Genomic DNA, 13,291 nt, shown 5'->3' on the forward strand with positions numbered 1-13,291 from the left:
AAAAATTATAAGGATATACATATAAACAATAATATTGTGAGAGTATTCATATAATTTTGCATATTTAGAAGGGTATAAATTAAAAAAATATTAAAAGTCGACCGAGGCATGCCAAGTTTTTGATGGTTCAGTTGGTTTGATAAATTAAAAAAAGATAAAGTCCTAATATTAATTTTCTTTGTTTAAGTTTTTAACTCGGTCAAGTTGGAATATTAGGCGATCATTTTGATAATATTGTTCTTCCTTTGATTTTGATATAATTATCATTATTGAAACAATGATATCAATATATTCTTAATTATTTTTTAAAACATTAAAGCATATTGAATTTAAATTAATTATAGACGGTTAGATCATGAAAATATTTTTCAGTGATTTATAAATGTTAAATTATTTTTTGTTTATTAGGGCAAGAATTTCATAAAGGTATTAAAAATTTATTTCATAAGAACTGATATTAACATGGGTTCATGCAACATGATAATATTGATCTTTTTTGTCATCCTCTTCGATTAAGAATAACTGAATTATTTTCGTTGCATTTGATTTCTGCCATTTGAGCATGTGCCCCAAATTGAATATAATTCAATCAAAAGCATTAAGCATATGCTCAACTGGCAGAAGTCAATTCTAGTGAAGATAATTCAGTCACTATTATTTGAGGAGGATGACAAAAGAGTCAGTATTATTATGCCGCATGATTCCACGTGGACATCACTTCTTGTGGAAGAAATCATGATGCTTTTATGAAATTCTCGCCACAATAAATAAATAACTCACCATTTATAAATCACTAAAAGCTATTTTACTTATCTAAATATTTATAATTAATTTAAATTCAAAATGCTTTAATATTCTAAAAATAAGGAAGAATATATATATGTTATAAATGCAATAATGATAATTATGTCAAAATCCAATTGGAGAATAGAATTTCCCAAATAGTCGTCCAATATTCCAACTTGACAATCTTAAACAAAGACTTGACAAGTTTCTTGAAAGTTTTGATCATGTTTAATGATTTTTGTGAATATATACCCTCATATATCTGTAAAATTACATAACTACTCTTGAACAATTATTATTTGCGTGTACACACATATATATGCCGTTGATTTTTTCAGTCATTTTAATTTTAAACTATTTATTTTTTTAATAGCATTGGATGGTATAGATACATATGAAAAAAAAATATACATACAAAATTAGTATTTTATGAAAGTATACATACAAATAACAACTTTACAAGAATTTTTATGTAATTTTTTATATTTATGAGGATATATATGTAAAAAATCCAAAACAATATATAATATATTCTAAAAAAAATCATCAATATTTTATCCATAAAAAGCAACAATTGACCAAATCATGAATGAAGAACAGTATAAAATGCGTAAGTAATGTACCAAAATTAATTTTGTATGTGCGCATATATATGTATATATGTATATACATTTGGTTGGTTTAAGTTCAAATTATCCATCTCTCTGACCCAAACTCAAATCACCTAATTGAGTTTCGAGGCACTAGAACCAAAATCGGCTCAATTTTATTTTGAATTCAAACCAAATAACTCAAGGACATCAGTTCAGTTTATTTTGATTTTTGGTTGACCCCAACCCAATGTACACTTCTTGCATCACATATCTTGCAACGATCGTGCATGATGGTAAAATTTTAATAGGTTCGTGGTGACAAATTTACATGGAGACAATACAGATTCGAGTCTAAATTTATTGTTCACAGGCGAATCACCCGAGTCAAATTCTCTATAGATTCACCACGAGAAAAATTGATTATAAGTGAGATTTAGGTACAAAAAGAATCAAAATTTCAATTGATCCGATCCAAAACTCGATTGAAAGATAAATAGAGTTTGGGCTCGGAGGCCTCCGATAAGCTCTGCATGCACCTTAAAAAGGAAATAAAAGATAAAGAAGGAATAGGAGCCAAACTTTCTTAAAACAGAATAATAATCGCGGAATCACGATCCTTATCGTCTCCTTCCAATCTAGGGTGACATCACGACCACTGGTTGCCGCTTACGTGTGCTATTTCGATGGCAATTCTAAGCTAACCTATAAATAAGGCCCGTCCCTCGCGCTCTCTCTCTCTACCACAACGCTCTTCTAAAAGCCGCGGAACGAAACGAGCCCCCTCCCGCGATCTCTCTTCGAGAGTTGGTAGGGCTCCCGTTAGGGTTTTCCAGAGCTCTACCCCCTTCCTCTCCGATTAGGGTTCGCACCCCTTCGTGAGGGTTTCGTTTTCTACGAATGTACGCGTCACCTGTCCATTCTTTCTTTCTTTCTTATTTGGATTCCTCGTATCGAATTCGTGGTTTTCTTTCTTTGTTTGTTTTTTTGGTTACTGGATTCGAATCCGCGGTTTTTGGCTTCGAAACGGTGCGCATCGGGTTAGGGTTTCGCCTAACCGGGGATCTTTCGTTGCTTGTATATAATTTTCTCCGTGGTTAGGGTTTTCGGCTTCGTGTTCGCTTCTGACGACTTGCACTGGTGCTTCTTCGCCTGAGACGATGAGCCAGGTGCTGGCCGATGGGGCCGACGAGCAGCCCGAGCCGCCCCATCCCGACGTCATCGAGATTGATCCCACTCGGCGCTATGTTTGTGTAAGTACTCTCTGTCTCCGGTGCATTCTATTTTCCAGGATAGCGCGTTCTCGCTGAGCAAAAGTTTGATTTTTTGGTTGACATTATTGATTTTTCTGACAGTATAAGGAGATATTAGGAAAAGGCGCTTTCAAGACTGTGTAAGTTTCTTCAATCCATGACTTTGTAAATCAATAAGGTTCGCCTATCAGGCCATACCAGTGCCACACTAGCATAGTATCGATACGGTACGATATAAATTTTTTTTAGCATACCAAAAATCGGTATGCCAACTGTACCGGTACCAAAATATGGTATGCTTCATACCGTCTGATTCAGTACGGTACGATACGACATACTATAAAATAAATTATAATTCTATTTATATTTATGCTCGATGTTTTACATCTAAGTTTTGCAATGCTTTATTCTTGATAATATTTAGTGGTAATGCAATAACAGATACAAGGGATTTGATGAAGTCAATGGAATTGAGGTAGCTTGGAACCAGCTTAGGATTGATGATGTGTTGCAGTCTCCGGACAGCTTGGAGAGATTGTACTCGGAAGTGAATCTTTTGAAATCTCTGAAACATGAGAATATTATGAAATTCTACACTTCATGGATTGACCATAAAAAGAAGACTATTAATATCATCACCGAATTGTTCACCTCTGGCAGCTTGAGACAGTATGGTCGAATTCTGAGTCTTCTTGTTTTAAGTTTTTGATGATGAGTGTCGTTTATGATTTATTTGAGTTGATGACGTGGTTTCTGTAAAATAGGTACCGTAAGAAACACAAGAAGGTGGACATGAAAGCAGTGAAGGGATGGGCGAGGCAGATTCTGACGGGGTTGAACTATCTCCATAGTCAGAAGCCACCAATCATACATAGGGATTTGAAGTGTGATAACATTTTTATTAATGGAAACCAGGGAGAGGTGAAGATTGGGGATCTTGGGTTGGCAACTGTCATGCAGCAACCGAATGCACGAAGTGTAATTGGTACCAATTTTTATTTTTTTGTTTGCCATTAGTCATGTTCTTTGAACTGGGCAGCACTTTTTCTTTAAGTTAAAGGAAACTAAGAAATGACAGTTAAAATAAATTCAATCAAATGATATTCCACTTCCCTATCACTCCTTTATGGACTGAACATTGCTAATGGGGAGAGGAGAAATAGAAAAGTTCTGCATCAATTTCTTGTTTTTTTTTTTTAATTGAGATTGCTGACTTACCAGATTACTTCGTTGCTGTTACTGGATGCAATTGGAACAAGTAGTTAGTTCTTATTCTTGGATATCTGAGGGTGGATGTCTCTATCAATACTTATTTGTAGGAAAGTAGTCAAGCAGCTTGGTTTTAGATTAGATTTTAATGATATTTTGTTTTAACTGCAGGGACTCCTGAGTTTATGGCACCAGAACTCTATGATGAAAATTATAACGAGTTGGTAGATATATACTCCTTTGGGATGTGCATGCTAGAAATGGTCACCTTTGAGTACCCATACAGCGAGTGTACAAATTCTGCTCAAATATACAAAAAAGTTTCTTCGGTAGGTGTCATCTGCAAGTGTTTAACCTCTAATTGTCTTTATCTGTTGTTATTCGAGAAAAAGAATGTGATTACTTGTTTGTAAATGATGATTGTTGTTCTCTGAAGAATTAGATTTTGATTGTTCTTTTGCAAAAGATAAGTCTAAAATTGAACTTGGCATTTCTTTTTTCTGAATGATTTTTTATAGGGGATAAAGCCTGCTGCTCTTTCAAAGGTAAAAGGTCCAGAAGTGAAAGCTTTTATAGAGAAGTGCCTTGTTCCAGCTGATCAGCGATTGCAAGCAGGGGACCTTCTGAAGGATCCTTTTCTCCAGGTGGATGTGTCAAATGGCAATCAAGGGAACCATTCTTTGCAATTACCTGATATCATAGAACTGAGAACCAGGTTGGGTGTCTCCAAAGACCATTGTGTTCATTCAGAAGAGCCAAAAAGTAGCATACAGCAAACACAGTTTCATATAGATCTCGATGATGATGATAATGAGCCTGCACTTATCACTGTAATTGAACGCTCTGATGGTAAAAGTTCAAACTTGCTAACTTTGGAGGTACGAAAGAAGAGGAAAGATGGTGCATTTATATTAAAAGGGGAGAGGGAGGAGACTAGTTCTGTATCATTAAATATGAAGATTATTAATTGGAAAGGTAACTGCTATACTTCTAAAACTATTCCCATCCATCATTATTAGTTTTTAAACATGTGAATGATAACTCATCAATGCATTCCTTGTTTTATGCGTGCAGGTCGTGCAGGTCATGCCGACAATGTTGTCTTCGTGTTTTACCTGGATAGTGATACTTCTCTTTCAGTCGCTAGTGAGATGGTTGAGCAACTTGAACTGGCACAGAAGGATATAAAGCTTATAGCAGGGTTAATTGATTCATTAATTATAAACTTGATACCTGGATGGAAACCATGCATTGCCATTAGTCGGCTGATAACTCTAGATGGAACTCAAACTCCCAAGGATCTGCAGTTGGTTAAGTGTTGGGAATGCTCTAACATATCTTCTCGGAGTATCTCTAAAGCTAATGATGTTTTTGCCCCCCTTCCCTTTGTTGATTTCAGCTCCATGGAAGGCTCAGATCAGCCAGTGTATGATGCTGTGGTCAATGGAAAACTCGATCATGTCACAAGATATGCTGATTCTGGATCTGTCAATGTGGTTGCGTCAGTCAATCAGGATTCTGAGGGTAATGGTGAGAAGTCCCCAGGTTTCTCTCCATCAGACCTTGTGGATTTTAATTTGTTAAATATAGAGGGAGAGGTTAAAGGGGCACTGTCAAAAGTTGAGAATGGCATGAAGCTGGATCAGAAAGACATGGGTATCAATGGTGTTGATATGTCGGCCTTTTCTGGTTTCCCGAGAAATGGTTCTTCATTTGTTTTGGCTGGTGAACATGAAATTGATGAGCATCTGAGACTATATTTGGAATCTATTGAACTACTGTATCAGCAGGCAATAAAGGACCTATCTCAGAAAAGAGAGCAAGTCATTGCAATGGCAAAGAAAAGGGCATTTCAGAGGAAGCAATTGTTGCTTCGTTGATCTTTTCTCTGCTACTTGTCTTCTCAATCTTTTCATGAGAGAATGTTTACAGAGGAAGACATCACATGTACTAAATTCCTGTGTCCTATCTTCTGAAGATAAAGTCTTGACAGCAAATAGCTGAAGTGGATTAGTTACTGCTGATCTGTGTCTTTTTTCTTTTGAGCTACTATGATTGTTTGTTGATGTGCTGGATATATTGTTAGTTGATTGTTAAGATTACAGGTTCTTAGTTCGCTTGCAGAAACTCAGTATAATTTTTATCTTCTGAAACTCTGCATGTGCCATTGCTTATTTGCTTAAAATGCTAGAAAAAGATGGCATATTGGACAGTCATCTCCAAACATTGGATGTTCTTCCTTGACAGTGGACTGAGCAAGATGTAGTTGCAATGTTGATGGTTCTTTTGGAGTATCAGGTCATCGAACTAGGGCTTCAGCCCTATAATGTGATATGTATTTTAACAAAAACTACAGTTTTTAGTGGTCATCATAGGTATGTTTTCTTGCTTGCTGATAATGATTCAGAAGGACTATATCCAGTTATATTAACTAATTCTTGCATCATTTAGATATTGTAATACCCGTTGAACTAGAGACACCCTTCTGAACTTGTTTGATCATACCAATTGTGAGTGGTTAAATGTTCCCTATATTAAGAACTAGCTCATCATCTATGGAGTATGTGCAGTATTGTCCGGTTGGTATTCAAAGTTGGGACCCTGAGGTTTATTGATGACAAACAAATGAAGTTAACTGGATTCGAGATATTTTGTCTCATAGAATATTTTATCTACCCTTTTTTCTTCATGTACAGGGAATGTTGCAGGAAAAGGAGGGAGAAGTGTTTGGTTTGATATTGATCTTAATAATGTTAACTTGATGCATGATGCTGATGTACTTCATAGGAAGTAGCAGGTGATGTTTCTGCTTGTGGTAAGTATTCTTGCATATAGTTATGCCCTTATAATGTTAATATGATACCTTGATTTAGGAAATATCTGTGATTATTGACGTGTGGCTCAAATTTACTTATTTCTGTTATTTAAAACCAATATTATTTTTGCAACCTTGTTTAGGACTTGAATGCTTTTCCATATCCAATTTTATCAATGTTTTTCTTGTTAAAACTGAATTATGGGAATAACTCTATTTTCTGGACAAGAGGCAAGCTTGCAATTGCTATTTGCTCATCCATCACCTCATGACATCGCTGCTGCCATCCTGTTGCTTGTGAATGAATGGTAGTCATGGCATGAGGAAACAATGCATTGTGGATTGTCCCCACATGCATCGCCATCCCTAAAATACCATGCGATGGCCTTTTTAGTATTATCCACAAGCACTTGGCTGGTGATGTTTGATGAAACTAGTTTCTCCATTCCTTGGCACTCTCTCTGTTTATCTCTCTCTCTCTCTCTCTCTCTCGCATGCGCACACCCCGAGGGAAAATCCTTGCTTTCATCTTTGAAGTGTCATTGTATGCTTGAGTGTTTCTTGGTTATTTTGTTACTTCATACTAGGGGTGTGCATGAGCTAAACACAAGCGAGCTAATCTGTGTTCGAGCTTGGATCAATATTACAATGGCCCAACTTGAGCTTGAGTCAAGCTGAGAAACCCAGCTCTAGCTCGGCTTGAATTAGAGTTGAGCTAACTTGAGTTCAACTTGATTAAGTTCGAAATACAAAAAATTCAACCCTCCTTTTTTTCCAAACTCGCTCCTCTACCTCTATCCTCATCTTCCTCCTCCTCCCTCTTCAGTGACGATGCCCTCTTGCCACCCTGCGCCTTAGGCAGATGCCCATGCTTTTGCTTTTTGATGCCCTAGTTCATGGTCTCAGTGGCTGGCTCCACCATCTCCATGCCCATTTGCATGGCCTTCTCTCTTGCAGCAGCATCTCTAGGGACAACTGGCTCAAAGGCGGAGACCTCCTTATCTCTAGTCATAGGAGACAGGTAGGAGGTGGTGGCTCCTCATCTTCGGTTGGGGGGAGACGGACGTAGGTGGTGGCGATGGGTGGTGGGAATCATGGGAATAGTTTAACTAAAGAGTGACAGTGATTATCGTGGATGGATAGGCATGGCTGGTGAGGATATGAGGGGAGTTGAGTTTTAATCCTCGCCATTATCTATCTAAGCTGCTAGATTTTAGTCCAGTGGCTAAATCCAATAGCTAATTATTTACTCTTCATCAAATCATTAAATAAAAAATAGCTTATATTTTTAATAATATACTTATGTATTTATGTATAATGAATATTGTATATATTTAAACATATTTATTATATAATAAATATAACATATTTAATATTCAAGCTGGCTCATGAGCCAAAGGAAAAAGCTAAGCTCAGCTCGAGGTATTTGCTGAATGAGCCTTACTCCATACAGAGTTCTTTGGAGTTTTTCATGGAAGTCTAAGACATCTCTTCGTTGTATTAGTGCTTCATTGTAATCAAAGAGCTAGCATTGCAACTCTCTTTCCTTGGTTAGGTGCAAAGTGCACTCAGTTGAACACGTTGATGGTGTTAACGATGAAGTAATAGTAGGCATCAAATTGCCGTAACCATCCAATTGCTATTATGCCTTGTCCTCAACAAAGCTGGAGTCAACTTAATGAGTCATCATATTGAAGTTCATTTTAAGGGTAACCTCCATTATTACTTTAGACATTAATTATTTCTGACAACTTTCATTCATGTCAATATCGGTATTTTCTTCTCTTTCTAATTCTTTCAAGTTAAATTCAAGAACATCCCATAGTTGGGGCTTCTTCATATCTTTACTACATATATTTATATCATCTCAACAGGTTTCTTTGATTTTATTCTCAATCTGTGCCCCTCAGTTCGTTTTGATGTACCTGTTCCCCATTTTATCTTTCCGAGTTTTCCACATTATCATAATAGTAGGTCTGAAATTGTGAAGTGAAACATGAGAGGTTTGGCGGCCAATATTTTCTACCTCATATTATTGGCTAGCTTGATGGTATGAACAGAAAAGACATTGTTTTCATGCTTTTTGGTATATCTTGAGGACACTGAAGAGGAGTTCAAGTAAGTGGAGGGCCAGCTTGACTGAATACATTATTTGCTTCTAAAACTGATATGACATTCTGAGTTTGGAATTTCTGAAAGTCTGTACTCCTGAATTTATTATCTCTTACAGTCAAAACACTATAATTAATTCTGCATATTTTGAATTTGAGATTTCATTAACCGCATCTGGTGATATTACAGAAGATTTAGAATTTTAAGTTAGCATCTTTATGAAAATTCCCATGGAAATTCCTACTTTTTGTGTCTATATAATTTTTGGGTGAAGCCAGAACATACCAAATTTCCTTGTCTTTTCCCTCTCTAATTTAGAATTTGAGTGTTCTGGCTGATGCAGATTTTTTTCCCTTCTTTAACAAAGGGAATTCGTCTTGTGGAAACCTATAAGCAGCATAACTATTGGTTCCAGAACGAATGTTTGTTATGAATTAGACGCCTTAAGGTCAGTCAAATATTGGTAATATTGCCTCCATAGGTGTTGGGAGGATTGTCAACTCTAATATTGAATATTCTAAACTTATCTTGCTTCCATCTTTCGTGTAATAGAGCATATGTTTGTGTTATCTCGGGGAGCAATGAATCTATTTCAAAGGGTTCTCTGGTCATTATAGTGTGGATATTGCAGGGCGAGGCAAACATTTATAACTGGATGTCTAAAAACCATTCGTTTGCTTGTTTGATGATACTTGTAACTTGTAAGTCAACAATTTCTCTTTTGCGCTTTTATATATATTGCAATGTCTGCTATGTTTCCTTCACTTTGTTGTGCTCCCTTCATTTGCAGAATTCTATATTAACTGTAATTCAGTATTTTGTTAGCTCATGCATCTTCCTTTTGTTCTCCTTTTCCATTGCTTCCATTGCAGAAGAAGCACTCGGGGCTTACCAATATTCCAGTGGACTATTAACTCAATGAGCTATTCATAAATTGAATTCATACAATTTTCTAGACCACTCTGACCAGTTAACTGCAAGAATTTCCAAATATGCATCAGATAGCTATCAAACTTGTTGTTCTGCTGCTCTTTGATGTAAGATTCTTTTCACTCGTTTTAACCCCTCCAGATCCCCACTCATGCTCCTTTTGTTTTTCTTTTTTCAATGACTCCTATAGGATCACAATAAATACAGGCATTCTCAAAATGATTATTCACAATAAATACAGGAACTCTCAAAATGATTATTGAGGATTAAAAAGCTGTGATGCTTAGGAGATCATGGAAGATTATTATGACCATTATGGACTCTCATCATGATCTTGGAATTCTTGATTTGGAACTTCTTGGAATCAGTTGAAGATAAGAAGATGTTGAGCTATTTTTTCATCGGCAGAAAAATTTACCATCTGTGGTTTTTGAAGCAAAGGACTTAATCAATTTTGAGGAGCTGTGCTACTATGTGGAGAGGAAGATTGAGATGATTCTTTGCTATTAGATGACACTTTATATTAATGTTTGGAAAAATCAATTTCACATTCAGTTTTGGCGAAGCCAGGTGAGTTTGATTTTGGCAGTCTTTTTGGTGGTCTCAGCAAATTTGTTTTAATCTGTTAGCGCAACATATAATCTTTATTCCAATGAGACACTAGTGATCTTTCACAAATCTCTCTTTGTTTAACTGCAGGAATGATGTATAGGACCACAAAACATGTCTCTGTTTTTGTGCTTCTAGCAGAGTTATTTTATTTCCGATGGACACCATGCATCAATGAGAGGAATTTCCCAAAAATGAAGCTCTTTCACTTTTGTAATATGTGTAGATTTTAAATATTTTATTGGGGTTTCATGCTCATTGCATCTACTAGTTTGAGGAAAAAGGAAAAAAAACGAGCTAGTCTATTATTTATGTGTCTTAGATCTACTTTAAAGGGATAACTGTATTATATATCCCCAGGTCGTGCTTATTTTTATCTATTGTGCTTTGTAGAGTCTGCAGAAGCAGCATACCGTTAAATCAGTAACTGCTTGGGTGGTTGCTGATTCACTGCATGACAGGTGTTGCCCATTCTTGTTTGTTATAGTGATATTCCGTGCAACCAACTGTATTGCTGATATTCTTCTCGTGAGATTGGCTCGTGTGTTTGATAGGAAAGAGTTGTCCTTTCTGAAATTGCAGTTGCTATCATTTCTGCCATGTATATAGATCATCAAATGCTAGTCTCCATAAATGCTACTATTTTGTTGGGAAATTTTCTAGATAGTCTGAACTTATCGTCAATGTTGTAAAGTTGAAAGCGATGATTGATGACCTCTGCCAACTTGATAGATCATTGTGTCTCGATTCTTCACATAGGTTGTAAGCTACACATAAGTACTGCCTGTTCCTACGAGACATTTGTTGTATTGTAGGAAGGAGGATAACATTAGTGGGGGTGTTGTTCCTCAAAAAGAAACGTTAATGGATGCATTGTTCATTAGGCTTCAGGAATCCATGGAGTTTGACGTATCATATTTTGAGCTGATGTTATTTATAAGAGAGTAATTATGTTGTGTTAGAGCTGGAAGAATAGGTAATGCGTCTTTGAATTACTCATGGTTAGCAATAAATCTTTGGCTTTTTTGTTTTGATGAACCTAAGGTTATTGCTGGTATATAATGGCATGGGTCAAGACTAAATCCACCTGACAACTTAATGACAAATCATGATAAGGTTGGACCTGAATTTGTTATATACTGTTTAGACTAGCATGCATACATGAATACTATTTTTTATTTATATTATCCATTTTAAGTTTATGGCTGAGACCTTACAATATGCAGCTAATTTGCAATATTGTAACTGGGTGAAGTTATCTTGCTTTTCACCTGTTTAGTAAAGCCATTTGGTTATTCCACACATTATCTTGTCCCTGATAGATGCTGCCCACTCCCTTTTATGACAAACAATGTGGGCCTGATCGCAATCACTATCTCAGAACCATGCAACTAGGAGTGCTTCATGGACTTTGCTCCCTGTGAAAACGAGATGCACAACCTCATCATTCATTTAACTTACTCCATTCTTATTTAGTTAGATTTCCAGTCACCGACTAAATAACTTGGTATGCAGACAAAAGCATCCTTGTTGGGACAGCTACAGGTATCTGTCCTCTTTAAGCAAAGTACATAACTGACTACAATTTCCAATAATCTTCTACACGACTGTAGCTAGGGTAGTGAATCTTCTATGGTGAACTCGACATAAGCATTGTGACCGGAGAACTCATAAGAGTATTTTACTAACATCTTTTTGATCTTTTTCCTTTTCCTTTTTTCCCTTGCATCTTTTTATTGTGGCGGTTGGGGTGGGGTTATGATCTTTTCAACGATAACTTTCTGGATATCATGCATTGCTCTCTCTAAACTCCAGAATTTTTTTTGACTGGTACAGATGGCAGGTTCAGAAGTTGTGGATCTGTTTTGTGATTCATCATTGAGAATGTCCTCGTGAAAGTGTTTGCAGATAAGTGTTCTGAAGAGAATGTGGCCCTTAAAATTAACAATATCGATCAGCTCATGGTAGCTCAAAACCATATATGCCTAAAGTTCGTCTTTCTTGATGGATGAAAACTGATGTAATGCAGTAAATCAGAGCCATGGTTTTCCAGGAAGGGCCCAGCTTATCCGCTCTTTAAGGAGCTTAGTGCCATAGTTTATCCACGGTTAAAGGGAATGGAATTACAGCTTTCCACTGTTATTGGCTCTGTGAAGGAATTGGAGTTACCTGAACATGGAATTTTCAGTACTAGTTCGAGAGACGGTAGTACTCTGTTGAGGTGCTCGCACCAGTGTTTCATGTCCTAGAAATGATGATGGAGGATTTGCTGCGTTACCCGACCAAGCCTAGCATCCTCCGTGTTTTCGTACTTGCAGCATCCTCTGTTTCTTTGTTGAATCAGATGAGGATCTCAATTCATGTAAAACAGGAGAAAGTTGGTATGGAATTCATTATGAAAAAGGGTTAAAAGCGGGAAAGAGTATGATTAAAATGAGACATGGAAAGAAAATTCAGGTACCTTGTGTAATATTCTCCTGGGATTTCTTCAGCAGTGCAAAGAAATGCTGACGTTTTACGATATTTCATATCTTGACTGACACAGGGAAGTTCCAGGAGGGGAAAAAAGGTTTTTTTTGGCATATAACACCTAGAATTTTATTAATGTTTCATACAACACCTTTGTTTACTGAAAAAGTTATGTTTATTTGCAAGAAGATCTTGTTACTTGCAATTATCATTGTCTCTGGTTAAGTTAACCAAGGACAGCAAATGACCATCCTATCCTTGGAAAAACTGTATTTTAATTTTGTTGATTTAAATATGAAAATTTATTAGAATTATATCAGTAGCACCAATATCTCTAGAAATAGAATGCTTATAATATCTACGGACTACGGTGCATTAGACAGGACTTTCGTTTAATTGCATATGTCTTGCTCTAGGGAGAAATATCTTTATGTAAAAATGAAACGAATGTACTGTACTAATTTGAAAAAGTTAGATAAATATAATATTTGCACAAATAAATATAGAAGATATAAAAT

At 36.2% G+C, this 13,291-nt stretch overlaps 1 protein-coding gene and 1 long non-coding RNA gene across 2 annotated transcripts; both read left to right on the top strand.

The window, feature by feature from the left end:
- Positions 1 to 2,027: 2,027 nt before the first annotated feature.
- LOC103714300 (putative serine/threonine-protein kinase WNK7) lies at positions 2,028 to 6,054 on the top strand. Its single transcript, XM_039133261.3, has 8 exons — positions 2,028 to 2,278; positions 2,478 to 2,629; positions 2,732 to 2,769; positions 3,071 to 3,298; positions 3,394 to 3,614; positions 4,010 to 4,167; positions 4,357 to 4,813; positions 4,913 to 6,054. The coding sequence occupies exons 2-8, from the start codon at positions 2,537 to 2,539 to the stop codon at positions 5,716 to 5,718; spliced, it is 2,001 nt and encodes a 666-aa protein (XP_038989189.3). The 5' UTR covers positions 2,028 to 2,278; positions 2,478 to 2,536; the 3' UTR covers positions 5,719 to 6,054.
- A 3,831-nt stretch (positions 6,055 to 9,885) lies between these two features.
- Positions 9,886 to 10,759, top strand: LOC148714154 (uncharacterized). Its single transcript, XR_015977431.2, has 2 exons — positions 9,886 to 10,265; positions 10,395 to 10,759. It is a non-coding gene; the product is annotated as an uncharacterized LOC148714154 (long non-coding RNA).
- The last annotated feature ends 2,532 nt before the right edge of the window (positions 10,760 to 13,291 follow it).

Source organism: Phoenix dactylifera, chromosome 4 (genome assembly GCF_051530095.1).
Source record: "Phoenix dactylifera cultivar Ajwa chromosome 4, Ajwa_hap1_PhDact_Kaust_v1.1, whole genome shotgun sequence".
NCBI classification, from domain to species: domain Eukaryota; kingdom Viridiplantae; phylum Streptophyta; class Magnoliopsida; order Arecales; family Arecaceae; genus Phoenix; species Phoenix dactylifera.